At 40.8% G+C, this 21,642-nt stretch overlaps 1 protein-coding gene across 1 annotated transcript in view; it reads left to right on the top strand.

Moving 5' to 3' along the window:
* Positions 1–21,642, top strand: part of EXOC2 (exocyst complex component 2) — a 204,913-nt gene that overhangs the window by 114,082 nt on the left and 69,189 nt on the right. The window contains exons 14-17 of the mRNA XM_065398970.1: positions 3,012–3,080; positions 3,822–3,979; positions 6,998–7,119; positions 14,148–14,209. Coding sequence (XP_065255042.1) covers positions 3,012–3,080; positions 3,822–3,979; positions 6,998–7,119; positions 14,148–14,209 — 411 coding nt within the window. The remainder of the gene's footprint in view (positions 1–3,011; positions 3,081–3,821; positions 3,980–6,997; positions 7,120–14,147; positions 14,210–21,642) is intronic.

Below are 21,642 nucleotides of genomic sequence, written 5' to 3'. Positions count from 1 at the left end.
ACCGGACTTTTAGTGTGCCTGAGGCACTGGGAGGGAGGAGGAGGAGTTGATCAGCGGGGCCTGCGGACCCTCTGGGGTATCCTCAGGGACCCCCCAGGTGTCCACGGACCCCAGTTTGAGAAATGCTGGTTTAGATTGTTGGGGTGGTGCTTTGAGGTCACAAAGAAATCCAATTTTATGTCTTTGAATAAGTGTCATTAAACTAAAGAAATGAATGCAAATTATTTCAGTGATCATTTTAACAATTTATGGTGTTGTATTTATCCCCCATTTCTATGGTAATAGCACCACATGATGGCTCCATATCCTACCTCATCTACAAGTAGACCTAATAAGCTTCCAAATGATGTATGATGTGCATGTGTGTACAGAGGGTACATTAAGTTGACCAAATCGGTCATGTCTGCCGCTCACCTAAAATCCTCAGAAGTGGATGCATTTTGTTGTCCCCATTTCACAAATGGAAATCCGAGGGAAAGAGAGAACATGCATTTGTCAATGCCATACAGTGATCGAGAAGTAGAGGCAGTATTAAAATGTAGGAATTTGACTCCTACCCAGTGTTTTTTCCATAGAGAATCATGCCATTATTCTCTAGTGAAAGTGATGAGAATCCTCCTGAAGCTTTTAATTTGAAAATAACTACAGTTTTGGTAATAATACATTTCTGGTTATTAGAGATTGGATTTGGACTTTAAAACCTCAACTGTAAATTAATGTAGTTTTCTGTCTGTGAGAAATTTCAAGAGACACTGACACTATGTTTACAATTGTACACAAAGTTGAGCAGTTCTGCTTGTGAGAGTAAGTGCAAGAGAAAATGCAGCAATCTTGTATAATGCCTGGTCAGAACATTGTTTCCATTGCAAAAAAGTTGGAGTTAATTTGCATGTTAAACTGTTGAGGTACCTATCCTGTACTTTCATAGGGCCAGATTCTGACTGGACAAGCAACTCATCCTCATCCCTTTGCTCCTTTTTTGTCCATATGTAGGAAATGGCCAAAATCCTGTGGACAGTGCAGGCTCTTGTTGCCACTAGCTATCCAAAAATGGATGGGGGCCTAGGAAACCTCATTAGGAGCTCCTGAGGAGAGCTTCAGCCGCAACACCTCCACAAGCTGTAGAATTTTGCCAATAGTATGGATTTTAGGCATCATTGAAGGTGTCCTTACTACATTTCCTTGCTATTTATTGGTATGTGAGAAACAAAATGTTGCTCACCATAATTTTGGAGACAGAGAGAGAAAATCATGAGAACAATGTACAGAGAACCATTTGATTGAAATCCATAAGCCTGAAATAGATTAACTCTAATACAAAAGAAAAACCCAGTGATAAATAACAAGCTGGTTCTATTTTCTGTTGTGAAGTTATATACATTTTTCTTGGCATAAAGGTAGGCTGTTCGTCTTAGAATAGTGACAGTTAAAGATTTATGTGCTATTTCTAACAGCTTTAAAAGTTTGCAGCTCTTTGAACCACTCAGATCCATATGAAGTAGCATATGTGAAGTCAAAACAGTGAAATATAACCGTTGGTCTTACCACAAAGTAGTTTTGGTCTGTCTGTGCAGGAAAGGGTTAAGATTTTTATTCAACGAAATCACTAAGGGCAAAAGTATCTTAAGATCTTTTATATTTTTTCTTTAATATAACTTCATATCAGGGCTTTAAGGGAGCAATCAAAACTGTTTTAAAACTTTAGTTGAGTAACATTTTAAAAGGTACCTGCAGCATAGAGAAGTTTATTCAATATGATTGATTTTTTTAATCCGAAAAAAGCAATAAAAAAGAGGACAGTATATATGAGGTTCATCAGTAATATGCAGGAATTGTTCTGATTAATATAAGATGGTACAGTTCAGAATACTAAAGGAAAACAGAGAATTTAAAATCTCTAAAGTGTTTTTGACAAGCTTCTTTCTATTTGAATTTCTTGTTGGTCATTGTATGCTAACTACAAAATAATCTGAAGAACTTCTAACAAATGATGAATTATAAAAAAAAACATGAAACTTATTTAGTCATTTTAAAAATATATTGATTATATTACTGCTTTGAGGACAGTTTTAAGAATATCTTTTCCAAACTACAATTCTGGTAATATACTTTTGTCCAGTAGGTGTCACAGTGCATACATTAAATTAGCAAATGTTCTTAGCTGTACAATTCCACCTACTTCTCTAATCCAATCTTTTAAACAGCTTTTTCTATGAAACTTGCTTTGTGTTATGGCACACTTCACACACAAATATATAATTATCACTTGCATTTGAAAACTGCTAACAGTAAGAGCACTGTTCAAGCCATATTCTTTTCTTCACACAACTGTAACCAAAGTTGCTAGTGCAGATGTGCTTTGGTGCTTCTAAATTTTCAGATATGTGAATTGTCCAGCAAGATGATGATAAATCTTCATTGTAAGTCCATTACAGATGATTTAGTTCTTCACTTTGGAGAATAATGGACTCTGTCTTCTGAAACAAAGTACTAAGCCAAAAGAAAAAGGAGAACACACAGTACTTCTGCACTATCCATCATTACAAAGAATGTACTTTATTTTAGACCCAAATTTTCCTCCAGGCACCTCTCACCTACTGGGGACTTGAAGATTCTTTTCCTGTAGACTTACTGCAGGATTGAGCCATGGATTTTAGAGCTCTTTTAACAATGTTAATGCAAAAGCATTAGAGGAAAATATTGCTTGACTTCAATGAAGCTTATACTTCTTACACTGTTATTTTACTTCCACCTTTTATTTTAGGTTGTTTTGGCACATTGTGCCCCACACTTAAACACTAGCAGCTTGATAGCTACTATAAGTAAATACTTGTTGACTTGTGGAGACTTTGCTTGTAGATGTGACTTGAGTTAGCTTCTTTTATCCCATTGTAAACTCACGAAGCATTTTTGACCCCTTTGCCTTGATGCATCTTTTTAGAATGGTTTTAAAATTGAAAGCCGTGGTTACCAGACACTGATACTTTTCAATTGTTTCTCATTTTTACAAGACTGCTGAAAAATCTGGTCAAATGGAAAGATCAAAGAAGAATGCTAGGCAAAGACAAAATGATTTCAAGGTAAGCTTGGTGCGCAGACTTGTTTTCGTTTAGGTGGTCCTTCAGATTAAGACACCTGAAGAAGGCTTAATTTTCAAATAGTGGTGAGCGTTGACCCTGTAATAATCAGGCCCCTTTAAGCTGTTTTAGGTTCGGCACCCAAAAAACAATAGTCACTTCCCCTCTCCCCCCACAAAAAAAAGCCCTGATTCTTGCTCTACAAGAGACTACAATCTAAGCAAAAGGCAGATACCTTGTACTGGCAAGTATGCTCACACATCACCGGCCATTTAAGAACCTGCCATCACGTATGAAGCCTCTACAGACAATCACGCTTTGGCTGTGGTGGGCCCTGCATCTTGGAACTCACTTTCTTTATATCCAACCCCTAAAATCCATTTTATTTTATCCCTGCTTTAAAAATAAATTTAAATCTTTATTTTTCACAGTTGTTTTTTGCAGTGACCCTTATTAGCCCTAGGTTTATTGCCTTCTCTGTCCTAATTTGGACCCTGTTGTTTGTGTTTATGTTAAAGTGATTTTTTTGTTTTATATATTGTATTTGTTTTAATTATGTTGTACAGTGCTGTAGTGCTTGTTATGTGGGTGTTTGCTATGTAAGTAAAGTTATATTCCTTAGTGAAATTTGAAATGTATGCCTGCCATTTCAGACTAGATTATGTGATGAATACATAACTGGTTAAAAGTATTGGTGCAGTTTCTAAGTATTTATTTTTGTGATGTTCTTTTATGCTGTGACAGAAAATGATTCAGGAGGTGATGCAGTCCCTGGCAAAACTCATCCGTGGAGCTTTGCTTCCATTCAGCCTCAGAGAAGGAGAGTTGAGACAGTATGGTGGCTGGGAGATGAAATCTGAACTCTCTGGACAGTGGCTAACACATGTCATCCAGACTGTAAGGTAACTGGGGCTATTGGTCTGTGTCGTATGAGTCTTTAGTATGCATAACATAGTCTAAACTGTGCCTTATTTTTTTATTTGTTTTGCGTTCAACTGAAAGATCGCTAATGTTGCAAAGTCAAGGACACAAAAGTTAGGAAATGTCAAAATTAAGGTTGCCTGTGCAAGATTAATTCAGCCTACTTGTGTATATATGCATTATGATACAATCTGTAATTACATGATCACTTGCTATATTTTTTCCTTGGGAGTCTTGTCTCAGTGCACAGGATGGACAGTGCTCTGTAGATGAATCATGGTTGTGTAGTGAAAGAGGCTGTTGTCTATAGGACCTCTTTTTCATTAGTTTTAGAAGTTGAAAGGTGTGTAGTAAATGAGGCAGGAGATTGCAGGAAGAGAAGGGATGGCCTCATAAATTGGGCAGCTGAATGTCATCTTGGAGAATTGATTTCTGTCCTTGCCTCCTCTTAAATTCTGATGTAATGTTGGGCTAGTCACTGAAACCAGAGTTTTCACAGGTGACCACTGTTTGTATTCCTCATTTCCTAGATGGTTAAGTGAACTAATGATGGCTTATAATCAGCTAATTAAGTGGTCATGCTGAGCAGACAATAGTAGTGGTGTGAACAAAGTTGTGGATAGTTACCAGATGACATTCCAGAATCACAGGGCAGTGATAGTGGCACACAGAGTGATGAAAGTTTGAAGATTTGTGTCCATCCCCTGATGATGGCTGCTCTCAGTGCCTGCACTCTGCTCAGAAAGAGGAGCAGGAAAGATAATGGCTTTCCAACCCCACAAAAGTCCTGGTGGTTGGTGGAGGGTTATCAAGTGCCCACACTTGGAGCCTGGTTCCTGCTGCTAGCTATTCCCGATACTTATGCCCTGCTCAAGGGTAGGGAGAATGGCAGTGACTCCATTTGCCTAGTTCTTGCCCAATTCGGAAACATTAAGGAGATGCAGCCAGTGTAGTGTCTTTGATAGGCAGTGGGTTTAAAACAAATAAAAGGAAGTATTTCTTCACACAGGGCACAATCAACCTTTAGAACTTATTGCCAGGGGATGTTGTGAAGGCCAAAACTATAACTGGGTAAAAAAAGAATTAGATAAATTCATTGACGATAGTAATGCAAAGTATTGCACATTGGAAAACATAATCCCAACTATAAATATAAAATGATGGAGTCTTAATTAGCTGTTATCACTCAAGAAAGAGATCTTGGAGTCATTGTGGATAATTCTCTGAAAACATCCACTCAGTGTGCAGCGGCAGTCAATAAAGCAAACAGAATGTTGGGAATCATTAAGAAAGGGATAGATGATAAGACAGAAAATATCATACTGCCTCTATATAAATCCATTGTACACCCACATGTTGAATACTGCGTGCAGATGTGGTCACCCCATCTCAAAAAAGATACATTGGAATTGGAAAAGGTTCTGAAAAGGGCAACAAAAATTATTAGGGGTATGGAACAGCTGCCATAAGAGGAGAGATTAATAAGACTGGGACTTTTCAGCTTGGAAAAGAGACAACTAAGGGGCAATATGATTGAGGTCTATAAAATCATGACTGGTGTGGAGAAAGTAAATAAGGAAGTGTTATTTACTTCTTCTCATAACACAAGAACTGGGGGTCACCAAATGAAATTAATAGGCAGCAAGTTTAAAACAAACAAAGTATTTTTTCACACAACACACAGTTAACCTGTGGAACTCCTTGCCAAAGGATGTTGTGAAGGCCAAGACTATAACAGGGTTCAAAAAAGAACTAGATAAATTCATGGAGGATTGGTCCATCAATGACTATTAGCCAGGATGGTGTCCCTAGCCTCTGTTTGTCAGAAGTTGGGATTGGGCAACAGGATGGATCACTTGATGATTACCTATTCTGTTCATTCCCTCTGGGGCACCTGGCATTGGCCACTGTCGGAAGACAGGATACTGGGCTAGATGAAGCTTTGGTCTGACTCAGTATGGCCGTTCTTATAGGTCCATCAATGGCTATTAGCGAAAATGGCCATGGGTACAACCCCATGCTCTGGGTGTCCCTGAGCCTCTGATTGCCAGATGCTGGGACTGGAGGACAGGGGATGGATAATTGATAATTGCCCTGTTCTGTTCATTCCCTTTGAAGCATCTGGTATTGGCCAGTGTCAGAAAACAAGATATCAGGCTAGATGGACCATTGGTCTGACCTAGGATGGCCATTCTTGTGTTCTTAACTCTTCTCCGGTCTTCCTTTGTGTCCCTGTGTAAAGATTTGGCACAATTGCAGCCCTCCAGTTAAGACTGCAAATGCTGCCCCTTACAAGTATATAGGGTGCTACAATCCTCATAGGGAGAATGATAAGGCATGGCCCCACTCTCTTCCACACCAGTCAGTGGTGCTGGGCTGGTGGAAATTAAGTTGTGTTGGGTGAGTCCATGCTGCACTGTCTTTAGAGGTGGCACAGTAACTGTGTTCCATATTGGCACGTCAAACCATTATGCTCTGCTAGGGTGGTATACCTTCACGTTACCCTTCACTGCAGGCTCTGTTGCTATTTATTTTATGATCACCCCTAGGAGTGCTGATCGTGGACCAAAACACCACTGTGCAACGTGCTGTACAACCAAAAGGACGGTCCTTGCCCCAAAGAGCCTTCAATCTAAGTATAAAACAAGAGACAACAGATGGATACAGACAGATGGAGAATTACAAAGAAACGACAAGACAATATTGGTCATTGTGATATGCAGTGGTATTAGCACATCAGTGGCCTAAACTTTGTCAAGTTTATACAGTACAACAGTGAAGCTCTATATTGATATGGTTTCAACAAATGAATGAACCAGATAGTAAAACATACCTATGGTATTATGGATGATATCACAGTTTAAAAAGCTTACTGTTGAGAGGAATAATATTATCCATAAGCAAAAGAAACTCCTAAGTAACTTTGTGATATTTAGCAGTATTGTCTAGAAAACTGTTGGTTTAAACCTAACCTTCATTTTATTTTCTTCTCCTTCCAGGCTTAGTTATGAGTCCCTTACTGCACTTGAAATACCAAATGATATGCTTCATATCATCCAGGATCTTATTTTGGATCTTCGAGTACGTTGTATAATGGTCACCTTACAACACACAGCTGAAGGTAATTAAAAAAAGACATGTGCAGACCTACATGCATATGGTTAGGATTTTTTATTTTCTCTTTGGTTAAATCAGACTGCATTCTAGAATAGATTGTGTTCACTTTAGGTACTTGAATCAATAATACGGTCACCTGTAATTCCCAGAGTCACAACATACAAGACCTATTAGGTTATTTTATCATTTCCCTAACAATACTTGCTTGTTCCCTGTATTATGAGCCTTTTTTCCCCCCTTTAATATAAGGCAGCCACTTTTTTCACTAGGTTGCAGTCTTTTTTCCAAACCAAACATGCTTTAATTTATTTGTACTTTTTGTCATGACACAGCTATTCCATGCAATGAATCAGCATTATTACTACTCTGTTCTGTAACACTGCTCTACAGCCAAAATGCTTCTGAAATAAATGTAGTCAAACTTTACTAATTCTGGGTCACTGAGAACGAAAATGATGCTTAAAATTGTTGATTGGCTCTAGTTTTCAAGATATGCTATTGGGTCAGTATATACGACCCTTGACTTGGGAATGGCGGAGGATAAGTGAGTTATAAAGGGAAGGCATCTCAATTTAAACCAGAAATGACTAAAATACATCTTTGACTGGATCTATGAATAAATCTATGACTGGGTTTGGACAGTACTTGCTTTTTAGGCAAAACAATGAATGATGCAATCTGAAGCTGGTATTGTGTCATCATGTTATTCCTAGAAGTCATGGATGATGCAATCATAACAAAGCTTACATCACTCTGCTGAACAAATTGCCCTATATCAGCTCTAGAAATCATGCAGTGTCGTGCTCTCTTATTTGTCAGTGTTTGATTTTGCAAAGGGACACATTTCTGTTTAGCCAAAGTGAGCAGAGATGCCTCGTACTTGTGTGAACAGTGCAGATAACTTCTGCTATGTTTGTGGTGAAGTGACTTTTGCATCACAAAAGCGCAGTATAACCACTATGGTTAAGAAAGCCTATCACCTTTATTTTGGCTGCAAAATTGGAGATCAGGACAAGAGGTGGGCCCCACACATGTGCTGCAACACTTGTGCAACAAATCTTCGCCAGTGGTTGAACAGGAAAAGGAAATCTATGCCTTTTGCAGTGCCAATGATTTGGAGAGAGCCAACAGATCATACCAGCAATTGTTACTTCTGCATGGTGCCTCCAGTTGGGAAAGGTGTGTCAAAGAAGGAAAAGTGGATTGTGCATTATCCAAACATTCCATCAGCAATACGCCCAGTACCCCACGGAGAAGGACTGCCGGTTCTTGATGTACCAGAATCATTCTCACTTGAGTCAGACGAGGAAGAGGAAGAGGATGAAACTTCTGGTCCTGAACCATCAATGTCACAGGACCCACATTTTCTCCCATCCTCCTCCTCTGAACCACACCTCATAACACAAGGTGAACTGAATGACCTTGTCAGGGACTTGGAACTACCCAAGAGTAAGGCAGAGCTGTTGGGCTCCAGACTACAGCAGTGGAATCTCCTGGCAGGTGATGTTAGGGTTTCCATGTTCCGTGACCGTCAAAAGGATCTTGTCCCATTTTTCTTCATGGAAGGTGATCTTGTAGCCTGCAACAACATCGATGGTGTGATGGCAGCCCTCAACATCGTTCACCATCCAGATGAGTGGAGACTGTTCATTGATTCATCGAAGACGAGTCTTAAAGCTGTTTTACTGCATAATGGCAATGTTTTGCCATCAATTCCAGTTGGTCATGCAGTCCATATGAAGGAAACCTATGACAACATGAAACAACTTTTGAGGTACATAAACTATGACCAACATCAGTGGCAGCTTTGTGGCGATTTGAAGGTTGTTGCTCTCTTGCTTGGTCTGCAGACTGGATACACAAAGTACTGCTGTTTTCTCTGCGAATGGGATAGTCGTGCAAGAGATTCCCACTACATCAAGAAAGATTGGCCACTCCGACAGTCATTGGAGCCTGGGAGGAAAAGTGTTCAGCATCCACCACTTGTTGAATCGAAGAAGATTTTGTTACCACCCTTACACATCAAGCTGGGTCTGATGAAGAACTTTGTCAAGGCCATTGACAAAACACAAGCAGCTTTCAAGTACCTCCGTGGAAAATTTCCAAGGTTAAGTGAAGCTAAGATAAAGGAAGGTGTCTTTGATGGTCCTCAGATTCGTGAACTTCTTCGAGATGATGCATTTGACCATGCACTACGTGGCAAGGAAAAGACGGCATGGAAAGCCTTCCAGTTAGTGGCAATAAATTTTCTCGGAAACAACAAGGCAGACAACTACAGGTTGTTGGTGGAAAACCTCCTTAAGGCATACAAAAGCCTTGCTTGCAACATGTTACTAAAGATACATTTTTTGCACTCTCATCTAGATTTTTTTCCACCGAACTGCGGAGCAGTGAGCGACGAGCACGGCGAGCGATTTCACCAGGACATTGCAACAATGGAGAAACGCTATCAGGGCAAATGGAGCCCATCAATGCTTGCAGACTATTGCTGGACAGTGACAAGAGATGCTCCGTTTAATGAATACAAGAGACAAGCCAAGAAGCGCCGAGTAGACACTGAATAGGACTAAACTATGTACAGAATAGTTTTTTGCCTTTTGTTTCATAATACATTTTATTTATATAACCCTTTTGCTGATTTTTAAAGTGTTACATAAACAGGACAGGTGAAATATTATCATGTAAAGCAACCATAAACACATGAAAAGACCTAGGTTTACAATTTATGATTAAAACTCTACTATCTTACACAATATCCATAGACATAAAATGTAAAAACTTAAATATCTTAGAAACAGTAGCCAATCAGTTGTTTTAATTGTCATATTTGAATTCAGCACATCAAAATACATAATAAATAGACTTTTTATCTCTGAAGCAGACGACTTCTCAAAAATTGTAGACCAGTGTAATTTTAGCTCAAACTTGGATATTCTTTTTTAAGTGAGCAAATCTTAAAAACTTTACACAATATTTTAGTTGCAGTTTTATCAGGGATACTCACTGTTTGTCTCTAGAGTCCTATTTAGCTCTTTGGGGTCGTAGATTCATAGATTTTTAAGGCCAAAAGGGACCATTAGTTTATCTAGTCTAACCTGTATAATACAGGTCATAGAATTTCAATGAGTTATCCCTGTATTTAAGCGCAATAACTTGTTTGACTAAAGCATGTTTTCCAAAAAGAAATCCAGTCTTGATCTGAAGATTTCAAGAGATGATGCATTGGCAATATCCCTTGTTAGTTTGTTGCAATAGTTAATCATCCTCACTGTTTAAAAAAAAAATTGTGCCATATTTCTAATTTGAATTTGTCTGGCTTTTAACTTCCAGCTACGGGTTTTTGTTATGCCTTACTCCACTAGATTAAAGAGCCCTTTATTACCCAGTGTTTTCTTCCTCTTCCTCTTCAAGTCTCTTCTTGACTTTTTTTATAAGTTAAACACATTGAGCTCCTTCAGTCTCTCACTGTAAAGCATTTTTTCCAGCCTTCAAATCACTTTTGTGTTCTTTTCTGTACACTCTCCAATTTTTGACATCTTTTTTTAAATCTGGTCACCAGGGCAGGATGCATTATTCCTGTATTGGTATCACCAGAAGTAAAATCATTTTCCTGCTCATACTCACTACTTCCCTGTTTATGCATCTAGAGATCACATTATCCCTTTTGGCCAGAGCATCCCACTGGGAGCTCACGTTCAGTTGTTCGTCCACTAAATCCTTATCAGTCACTGCTTTCCAGGATACAGTCCTACACTTTACAGGTATGGACTGCATTCTTTGGTCCTAGATGTATAACCTTGCATTTGGGTTGATTCAAACACGTTTGGTTTGAATGGGCCCTGCTTACCAAGCAACCCAGATCACTCTGTATGACTTCCCTCTCCTCATCGGTATTTACCACTCTGTCAGTCTTTGTCATCTGCAAATTTTATCCACAACGATTTTATGTTTAATTCCAGATTACTCATAAAATATTGAATAGTGTCAGACCCAAAACTGATCATTGCAGAAGCCCACTAGAAATTCCCCTATTCAATGATGATTTCCCTTTGACAACTACTTCAGTTAGCCAGTTCTTATTCCATTTATCATGTGCTTTACTAATATTGAATAGTGCTAATTTTTTAAATGCAAATGTCAGGTGGTGCTAAATCAAATGCCTTATAAAAGTATAAGTATATTAGACACCTATGCAGTTACCTTTATCAACCAAACTTGTCATCTCATAAAAAAATGAAATTTGGTTTGCTTGACAAGATCTATTTTCCATAAAACCATGTATATTGGCATAGTTATAGTCCCATCCTTTAATTCTTTATTGATTGACTCCCACAAACATTTTTCCTTTATTTTGCCTGCAATTGATTTGAGGCTAGCGAGCCTTATAATTACCTGGGTCATCCCTTTTGTCCTTTTTGAATATCACTCATCCAGTCCTCTGGAATTTCCCAGTTTTTCAAGATGTATTAAAAATTAACATCAGTGGGCTAGAGATCTCTCTTCCCAGCTCTTTTCTTTCATATGGGGCTCATGGTGTCCACTGGTTTGATCAAACTTCTTTTATTCTGTGATGGGCAGTATGCTAGACAATGTAATGATCCTCATGCTGACTGATATACGCAAAGCAATGCAGGGACCATCGAGCAAACAAACTGGAGCAAGCAGGGTCTCTTCCTGTTCCTATAAACAACCTTATTTCTGTTTGTTACTCGACTTATGCCCCAGTTCAGCAAGGTACTTAAGCCTAACTTTAAGAACATGAGTAATCCTATGTGAGAAGTCAGTGGAACTACTCACTTGCTTAAAGTTAGACATGTGCTTCAGTGCTTTACTGAATCTGGACCTCTCTGAGAAGAACACCAATAATCATATCTAATATTTATACTGTATAATACTTTTCATTTTCAGAATATTTTGCAAATATTAATGATCATTTACCGCCCTTAACTAACTCTTGATTCATCGTTGCCTATATTTGTTAACTCACACTAACTGTCCATTTAGTGCCTCTGAAATCCAACCAGAACACTTCCCTTGTCATGCCTTCATTGATTACTCTTTCATATTCTTGTAAAAAAAAAAACCAATCCTATTTATTAGATTTAATGGCTTTAATCTATTTGTTTTTCTAATCACCAGCCCTGTAAACTCAACCTGGGCTCTGAGAGTCAAACTGGTTTCTTTCCTTCTCATGCATCGTCACTGGCAATAGAGGTCATGCAAACTAAATTATGCTAATACCAAATTAAACAGTGAGGGTTGAACAAGTGTAACTGACTGGAAATTAGTAAACAATTCTTTTGAAAATGCACAAGAAGGAATGTAATTCAGCTCCCTCTTTTGCAATATGCATTAAAAAAAACTATTTCTATTTCACGCCAATCATAATTTTATTCCACTGATGCGTCTGCATTAAAGAAAGAACATTAACTGCAACTCTGACATTTTCTTGCTTGGATTATACTGTGCCTCGTCTTTGTGTGAATAATTTGGAGTTTATTCATCTTCATGGGCGAAAGTGCTTTTACAGTGCTGCTTAATTTTCAATTCTATAATTTAAAAAAATGATTTTTTTTTTAAAGAATGTAGCCACATGATATAGTGGTAATGGAGTTCTCTTCTTATGTAAACTGTCTCACAGCACTAAGTTGTACATTATTCTGTTATTGACTTGCAAACAAAATTTCAACAGTAAATGCAATTTAAACAGCAATCTAATGGTTTAAAAAATTCCGTTTTGAAGATACTTTTACCTTGTATTGTAGCTCTTACTTTCAGGGATACAGCCTGTGATTATTTTGCAAATAGATTTTTGCTGGAATCAGGTTTTGTCAAATTGGAAATGACTGTGGGATGCTTATTGTCTTTTAGTGATAAACGTGTTCAGTTTACAAGTAAATGGAAGAGGGTTTTTCTAGTTGTCAGCCCTGTAAACTCAGCCTGGGCCCTGAGAGTCAAGCTGGTTTCTTTCCTTCTCATGCATCATCACTGGCAACAAAGGTCATGCAAACTAAATTATCCTAATGCCAAATAAGGCAGTGAGGGTTGTACAAGTGTAACTGACTGGAACTTAGTAATCGGTTCTTTTGATGATGAATAAGAAGGAATGTAATTCAGCTCCCTCCTTTATATCTGTGTTAGATCTAAAGGTCTGAAGGGAATAAACCAGCAGTAAAAACAAATATAAAGTTGGCAGATTCAGGAGAAGATCTGTTGGTAACAAGTTGCTACTTTTGCATGGTCACTTTTCAGAGTATAGTGCTTCTCGAATGTAGTTCAAGATGCTCCTCTGCCACAACACCTATCAATCAATCAAATCTACCAATTAATGATGACTAGGTTGAAGGGTAAATGAGGCAACGTGCAAATGTATATAGGTACCTAAATTGTATATAACTGATTGTTATACTCCTCTTCTTCCCCTCCCCTTTCCTACACTTCTTATCTCACTTTCTTCTTATAAGCCTTCCAGGGCCTGGATGGATTTTTCCTATATGTTTGAGCAACACCTAGCACAATGGAGTCCTGATCCTGATAACTCTCAACCCAAACATATTATAAATATTTAATATAATTATGTGAGTCTTAACACTTGTCCTGATCTCAGATTAAGTTATGTACTTGAGGGTTTGTTTTTTTAAAACTGCATTGAGCAAGGAATAATAAAACAAACATACATTTGAATTCCCAAATATAATGCCTATATTATGGGTACACAGCCATGATATGTCCGTTTTTTTAAAACAGAGGACTGTAACAATATTTCTCTAACCTTAAGATTTCCAGTAAAAGGTGGGCTTTATGCAACTATTGCCATGCACCATAAATTTTACTTCTGTAGGAGAAAGCAGCAGCAAACTATGTGTGTGTGCCATTCTTAGTCATTTGAAAAGTGTCTGAAATCTTTTAAGTATGGCCAATGTACTTGTATGCCTGTTCATCACACTTAGGTGCCTGTGGTTTTATCTCTTGTTAAGTTCAAGGAGTTTTTTATAATGAAACCTAGCATTTTAACACCTTTTCTTTTTACAGATGTGAAGAGGTTAGCTGAAAAGGAAGACTGGGTGGTTGATAATGAAGGTTTAACATCTCTGGTGGGTACACTTTGTGTGTTTCTGGGCACCCATTTTTTGTGCATGTGGTGGACTTGTGTAAATTTCATTTTTCTTTTCATAAATATTAAAAGTTTTGCAGCATGTTATACATTTACTTATATTTACACATGTGTGTGCATATGTATTTTTAAAAGAATTAAAATATGGTACAAAATAAAGCTAATCAGTTCCCATCTAAAGTGGGTTAGAATTTAGATGGAGGAGAGATTATACTCCTATGTGAATTCTTTCTGCCCTCTGTCTGCTCACTTTCTCAAATATTCATGGTGGTATAAATCCTATCACAAAATCAAAAGTTACTTTTTCTCTTCTTTCACCTTTTCCCTCTTTCAAGAGTTATTTTTCTCCTGGTGGATTTTCTTACATGTGTCAGTGAGCATAAGCACAGTTCAAAGTAGTTTTAAAAACTAGATAAATTTCAGCTTATGGATGGGGTTTTCAAAAGCAGTGTCTTTGGTCCCAGTGCTGCAGAGCCATATATGAATAATCTTTATTTATGTGAGTAGCAACTCATGTCAGTGGGACTACTACCACGAGTAAGGACTACTCATGTGAGTAAAGCTTTGCTGGATTTAGTCCTTTAATATGAGTAGAATGTAAAGAATCACATGGAGAAGAGGCTAGCATGTATATAAATTGAGAGGGTTGGGGGAGGGGGGTTTAATGTGCCCCCATAAAGTTTTTACTGATCTTCCTTAGTAAGATTGTGTTGAGGTTTAAAAAAAAAAAAGGTTTCTTTGGCCTGGTCCACACTACCCCCCCACTTCGGACTAAGGTACGCAAATTCAGCTACGTTAATAACGTAGCTGAATTCGAAGTACCTTAGTTCGAACTTACCGCGGGTCCAGACGCGGCAGGCAGGCTCCCCCGTCGATGCCGCGTACTCCTCTCGCTGAGCTGGAGTACCGGCGTCGACGGCGAGCACTTCCGGGATCGATCCGGGATCGATTTATCGCGTCTAGACAAGACGCGATAAATCGATCCCAGAAGATCGATCGCTTACATCCGGACCAGGAAGTAAGTATAGACGTACCCTTTTTTAGCTATGGATGTTCTGCTAAAATACAGTTTGTTTTCTCAGGTTGTGGCAAGTTCAGTCCACATCATAGTGCTTCATAACTTAATGGGTTCGTTACCATGGAAGCTGGACTGTAGTAGATATAAAAAGTTGCTTTTCTGGTATAATGAGAAATTTAACTGAGAGCCAACTAATTTAGGAGGTTGCTCACAGACAAACAATAAACAACTTGAAACCATATTAAAATAAATTAGTGAGGTGCTTTCGGGAAAATAGTAATGACTAATGGCTAAAAGATGACAAGCACATTGTAGGCATGACTTAAAAACAATCTGAGAAAGCAGAAATGGCTGTGGGAGGATTAAGCTTTGTGTGTATTATATAAGAGAGTACTCGGTAGGCCATCTGTCTGAAGGTTGTGCTTGTTTGTTACTATAAATACATTTGAATGAAGTTGAGTAGGAGGGTGTGAAGCATTCCAGATATACATAATGTGGGAAGAAGTGTTGTCTGGTTTTAAAATACAGTACTGGGAGTCATGACTTCTGGGTTTTATTTTCAATTGCAACGTACTCTGGTCATTTCAGTCCAGACCAGAGCCCCATTTCCTTCTTCCATCTAGGTTTGCATACATGGTCATTCTTTTGTAGAACTAATAAATCTAAACAAAATCTTATTAGTGCTTCATTACCGTGCTCCAAAGCTATATATACCCTAGGATTTTTTGCAAAAATTTCCCACCAGTTTAGTTCTGCCAGCAGCAGAAACCGTGGGTGGATTGCTAGTGTATATGGGTCTTTAGGGAGCTGCCACCGTCTTAAGTATGGTGTCATCTAATCCTGCTGAGAGCATGACATGGTGCTTAAAATACTGGCAACTGCTGATGCCTTGTCTATATGAATAATCCCATTGTTACCACCACTGATGGATCTGAATCAATTGTCGTAATGGTGGGAAACTTTAGCAAAATTTCTGAGGGTAAACAAGGCCAGAGAGGCCCTTTGGAGACAGCTTAAACTATATGTGTAAAATGCATGCAAGAAAATTAGTTATTAACATCCTTGATATTTATACAGCTGTTAAATCATATATTGGGATACTGTTGTCAGAAACGTACAGCCATGGGGCCTGTAATGCACAAAGGTTAATGTACAGGGAAGCTTTATTATTTTCTTCTCAGGCAATAAAAATCTACATGAGAACAAAAATAAAAGGAGCAGCATTTTACTTTTCCACTGAAAGTATGCCCTTTTTCTGCTCATTTAGCTCTCTTTCTCTGCTGTATGTCTTCAGCAGCTTGTTCTAAAAATGAATAAATAGCATTTTAGTATAGTGCTTTAGATTTTCAAATTGCTCTACAGACATGAATCAATCCTCACGACACCGATGTGAGGTGGATAAGTGTTATCCTCATATCATAGGTTGGGGAAATGAAAGTGAAGTGACTTACTCTAAGGCCTGGTCTACACTATGAGTTTAATTCGAATTTAGCAGCATTAAATCGAATTAACCCTGCACCCGTCCACACAACGAAGCCATTTCTTTCGAAATAAAGGGCTCTTAAAATCGATTTCTGTACTCCTCCCCAACGAGCGGAGTAGCGCCAATATCGATATTGTCATTTCGAATTAGGGTTAGTGTGGCCGCAATTCGATGGTATTGGCCTCCGGGAGCTATCCCACAGTGCACCATTGTGACCGCTCTGGACAGCAATCTGAACTCGGATGCACTGGCCAGGTAGACAGGAAAAGCCCCGCGAACATTTGAATTTCATTTCCTGTTTGCCTAGCACAGGAGAGCATAGGTGACCACAGAGAGCTCATCAGCACAGATAACCATGCAGGCCGATAATCGAAAAAGAGCACCAGCATGGACCGTACAGGAGGTACTGGATCTGATCGCTATATGGGGAGAGGATTCAGTGCTAGCAGAACTTCATTTGAAAAGACGAAATGCCAAAACTTTTGAAAAAATCTCCAAGGGCATGATGGAGAGAGGCCACAATAGGGACTCAGAGCAGTGCTGCGTGAAAGTCAAGGAGCTCAGACAAGCCTATCAGAAAACAAAGGAGGCAAACGGTCGCTCCGGGTCAGAGCCGCAGACATGCCGCTTCTACGCTGAGCTGCATGCAATTCTAGGGAGGGCCGCCACCACTACCCCACCTCTGACCGTGGATTCCGAGGCGGGGGTAATCTCATCAGCCACACCTGAGGATTCTGCGGACGGGGAAGAGGAGGAGGAGGACGAGCTTGCGGAGAGCACACAGCACTCCGTTCTCCCCAACAGCCAGGATCTTTTTCTCAGCCTGACTGAAGAACCCTCCCAAGCCAGTACCCAAGACCATGACCCCATGGAAGGGACCTCAGGTGAGTTTACCTTTTAAAATACAAAACTTTTTTTAAAAGCAAGTGTTTTTTAATGATTACTTTGCCCTGAGGACTTGGGACGCATTCGCGGCCAGTACAGCTACTGGAAAAGTCTGTTTACGTGTCTGGGGATGGAGCGGAAATCCTCCAGGGACATCTCCATGAAGCTCTCCTGGAGGTACTCCAAAAGCCTTTGCAGAAGGTTTCTGGGCAGTGCATCCTTATTCCATCCTCCATGGTAGGACACTTGACCACGCCATGCTAGTAGCAAGTAATCTGGTATCATTGCATGACAAAGCCTGGCAGCGTATGGTCCCGGTGTTTGCTGGCATTCAAGCAACATCCGTTCTTTATCTCGCTGTGTAATCCTCAGGAGAGTGATATTGCTCATGGTAACCTGGTTGAAATAGGGGAATTTAATTAAGAGGACAGAGGTGGCCGTTCCTACTGGGCTATTTGCCTGTGGCTGAAAAGAAATCCTTCCCTGCAGTTAGCCAAGCGCGGGGGGGGGGGGGGGGGGGTGGAAATTGGCACTGAGTTTTTCGCCTTTGGCTAGCAGGGATCTTCCCTGATACCAGCCACGTGGTGGGGGGGAGGGGTACAGCGATCATCCCAGATAATTCATGGGGGGCGGGGGGTTAGTTTGGTTTCTGCAGGGATCTTCCCTGATACCAGCCACGCGGTGGGGGAGGGATAAAGCGATCATCCCAGAGAATTGGATGGGGGGTTAGTTTGTTTTCTGCTGCTGAAGGTTAACAGGAAAACCGCAGCAGTCAACGGGCTTTGCTTGGTATGTGGGAAAGGAGGGCGCAGAAGCCGAAAGACTATGGCTTACCATGGCCGCAAGCAAGCCGAATTCTGTTGCCCGGACCTGCATCTGTGATCTCTAACACCAAAGCCACAGGCACTCAATATTAAGATGGAAAATGCGACCTTGTACTGAAATCACATGTGCTATGTAATGTGAATAGTGTTTTTCACCGTGAAAGAGTATAAGCATTGTTCTGTAAAATGTATGTTTTTAAAAACTTCTCCTTTTTTTCAACCCTCCCTCCAGCAGCTGCACATTTTTCAAGCCTCCCTCCTCCGTCCCGAAGGCTATCTCAGATAAGGCGGCAGAGAAAGAGGACGCGAGACGAGATGTTCTCGGAAATAATGGAATGCACCCGCAATGAAAGAGCTCATTTGAATGAGTGGAAGGACACGGTATCTAAGTACAGGAAAGATGCCAGTGAACGTGAGGTCATGAGGGACGCTCGAGATGAGAGGTGGAGCTTCAGGAACGGCAGCAGGATAACAGAGTGCTGCTGCAGCCGCTGTATAACCTCCCTCTCCCCTCACCATGTTCCATAGCCTCCTCACCCAGACGTGTAAGAACGCGGGGGGGGAGGCTCCGTGCACCCTCCCATTCCACCCCAGTGGACAGCCCAACCAAAAGGCTGTCATTATATTGAATTTTTTCAGTGGCCTTTTACTTCCTTTCTATCCTCCTCCCAAACCTCATCCGGGTTACCTTGTCGGTTCTCTCCCTATGTTTATAATCAATTAATAAAGAATACATGATTTTTAAATGATAGTGACTTTATTTCCTTTAAAAGCAAGCTGTGATTTAAGGGGGGAGGGTGGTTTGCTTACAGGGAATTAGTCAATCAAGGGGGCGGGTTTTCAACAAACAGAACTTTCACACCGTAGCCTGGCCAGTCATGAAACTGGTTTTCAAAGCTTCTCTGATGCGCAGCGCTTCCTGGTGTGCTCTTCTAATCGCCCTGGTGTCTGGCTGCGCATAATCAGCAGCCAGGCGATTTGCCTCAGCCTCCCACCCCGCCATAAAGGTCTCCCCCTTACTCTCACAGAGATTGTGGAGCACACAGCAAGCAGCAATAACAATGGGGATATTGGTTTGGCTGAGGTCTGACCGAGTCAGTAACGAGCGCCAGCAACCTTTTAAACGGCCAAATGCACATTCTACCACCATTCGGCACTTGCTCAGCCTGTAGTTGAACAGCTTCTGACTCCTGTCCAGGCTGCCTGTGTATGGCTTCATGAGCCATGGCATTAAGGGGTAGGCTGGGTCCCCAAGGATAACTATAGGCATTTCAACATCCCCAACGGTTATTTTCTGGTCCGGGAAGTAAGTCCCTTGCTGCAGCCGTTTAAACAGAGTAGTGTTCCTGAAGACGCGAGCGTCATGAACCCTTCCCGGCCAGCCCACGTTGATGTTGGTGAAACATCCCTTGTGATCCACAAGTGCTTGCAGCACCATTGAAAAGTACCCCTTGCGGTTTATGTACTGGGTACCCTGGTGCTCCGGTGCCAAGATAGGGATATGGGTTCCATCTATCGCCCCACCACAGTTAGGGAATCCCATTGCAGCAAAGCCATCCACTATGACCTGCACATTTCCCAGAGTCACTACCTTTGGTAGCAGCAGCTCAGTGATTGCTTTGGCTACTTGCATCACAGCAGCCCCCACAGTAGATTTGCCCACTCCAAATTGATTCCCGACTGACCGGTAGCTGTCTGGTGTTGCAAGCTTCCACAGGGCTATCGCCACTCGCTTCTCAACTGTGAGGGCTGTTCTCATCTTGGTATTCTGGCACGTCAGGGCAGGGGAAAGCAAGTCACAAAGTTCCATGAAAGTGCCCTTACGCATGCGAAAGTTTCGCAGCCACTGGGAATCGTCCCACACCTGCAACACTATGCGGTCCCACCAGTCTGTGCTTGTTTCCCAGGCCCAGAATCGGCGTTCCACAGCTATAACCTGCTCCATTAACAGCATGATCTCCAAAGCACCGGGGCCCGCGGTTTGATAGAATTCCATGTCCATGTCCTCATCGCTCTCGCCGCCGCACTGCCGTAGCCTACTCCTTGCCGCCTGGTTTTGCAGGTTCTGGTTCAGCATAAACTGCACGATAACGCGCAAGGTGTTTACAGTGTTCATGACTGCTGTCTTGAGCTGAGCGGGCTCCATGCTTGCCGTGGTATGGCGTCTGCACTGTTCACCCAGGAAAAAGGCGCGAAACGGTTGTCTGCCGTTGCTTTCCTGGAGAGGAGGGAGGATGTACCCAGAACCACCCTTGACAATGTTTTTGGCCCCATCAGGCATTGGGATCTCAACCCAGAATTCCAATGGGCGGAGGAGACTGCGGGAACTATGGGATAGCTACCCACAGTGCAACGCTCCGGAAATTGACGCTAGCCCCGGTACATGGATGCACACCGCCGAATTAATGTGCTTAGTGTGGCCGCATACATTCGACTTTATACAATCTGTTTCCAAAATTCGAATTATATAAATTTGGATTAATCCCGTAGTGTAGACATACCCAAAGCTACACAAAGGATAAAGGGCAGAATGAGGAGTTGAACTTCGAAGTTTCTGGCTCCCATTTTTGAGCCAAATCAACTGGATTGGTGTCCCTTTTTCTAGCATGGAGATAGCTTTCTCACTTTCATGTTCCCCTCTGGAAACACAATTTCCCCCTAGTGCTGTCAGGTGGTCTCTAACCAGAGTGGCACAATATCGAGCAAGAGAGGATGGATAAGGGGAGATTGGCTAACGGATAATGCTACAAATTCGTTTGCATCTAGATTTATACACCTTAAGACCTATGTAACTTTATTTTTTTGGCATGTTTCCATGCCATTTTTTTTTTTTTTTTTTTTTGCAAAGTATCAAAGCAATTTCTGAATAGACAAGGTTGCCTTACTTCCAACCCAATCCACCCCTACTTGTTCTTGATGATTTCATGATAGTGAAATTATAATGGTGAATTTGTGATATCCTAGAATGGCCCCATTAAATTTAAATCCTGGTCCTGTTAGTCAATAGGACTTCTGCTATTGACTACAATGGGGCCAGGATTTTACCCCCAGACTTTTCCTGAGTAGCTGTGCGTGCAATCACAAACAAGGTATAAGAACTTCACTACAGGCTTAAGGCGAAGAAACCATTCAGTGGAAGAACCCCTCATTCAGACACTTGCAAAGAAAATGGATCTGTGTAATTATTTTTGTTTGCTTCAGTA

This window comes from Emys orbicularis, chromosome 2, assembly GCF_028017835.1.
Source record: "Emys orbicularis isolate rEmyOrb1 chromosome 2, rEmyOrb1.hap1, whole genome shotgun sequence".
Lineage (NCBI taxonomy): Eukaryota > Metazoa > Chordata > Testudines > Emydidae > Emys > Emys orbicularis.
Note: the sequence above shows the minus strand (reverse complement) of the source record. Positions and strands in the feature narration are given on the sequence as shown.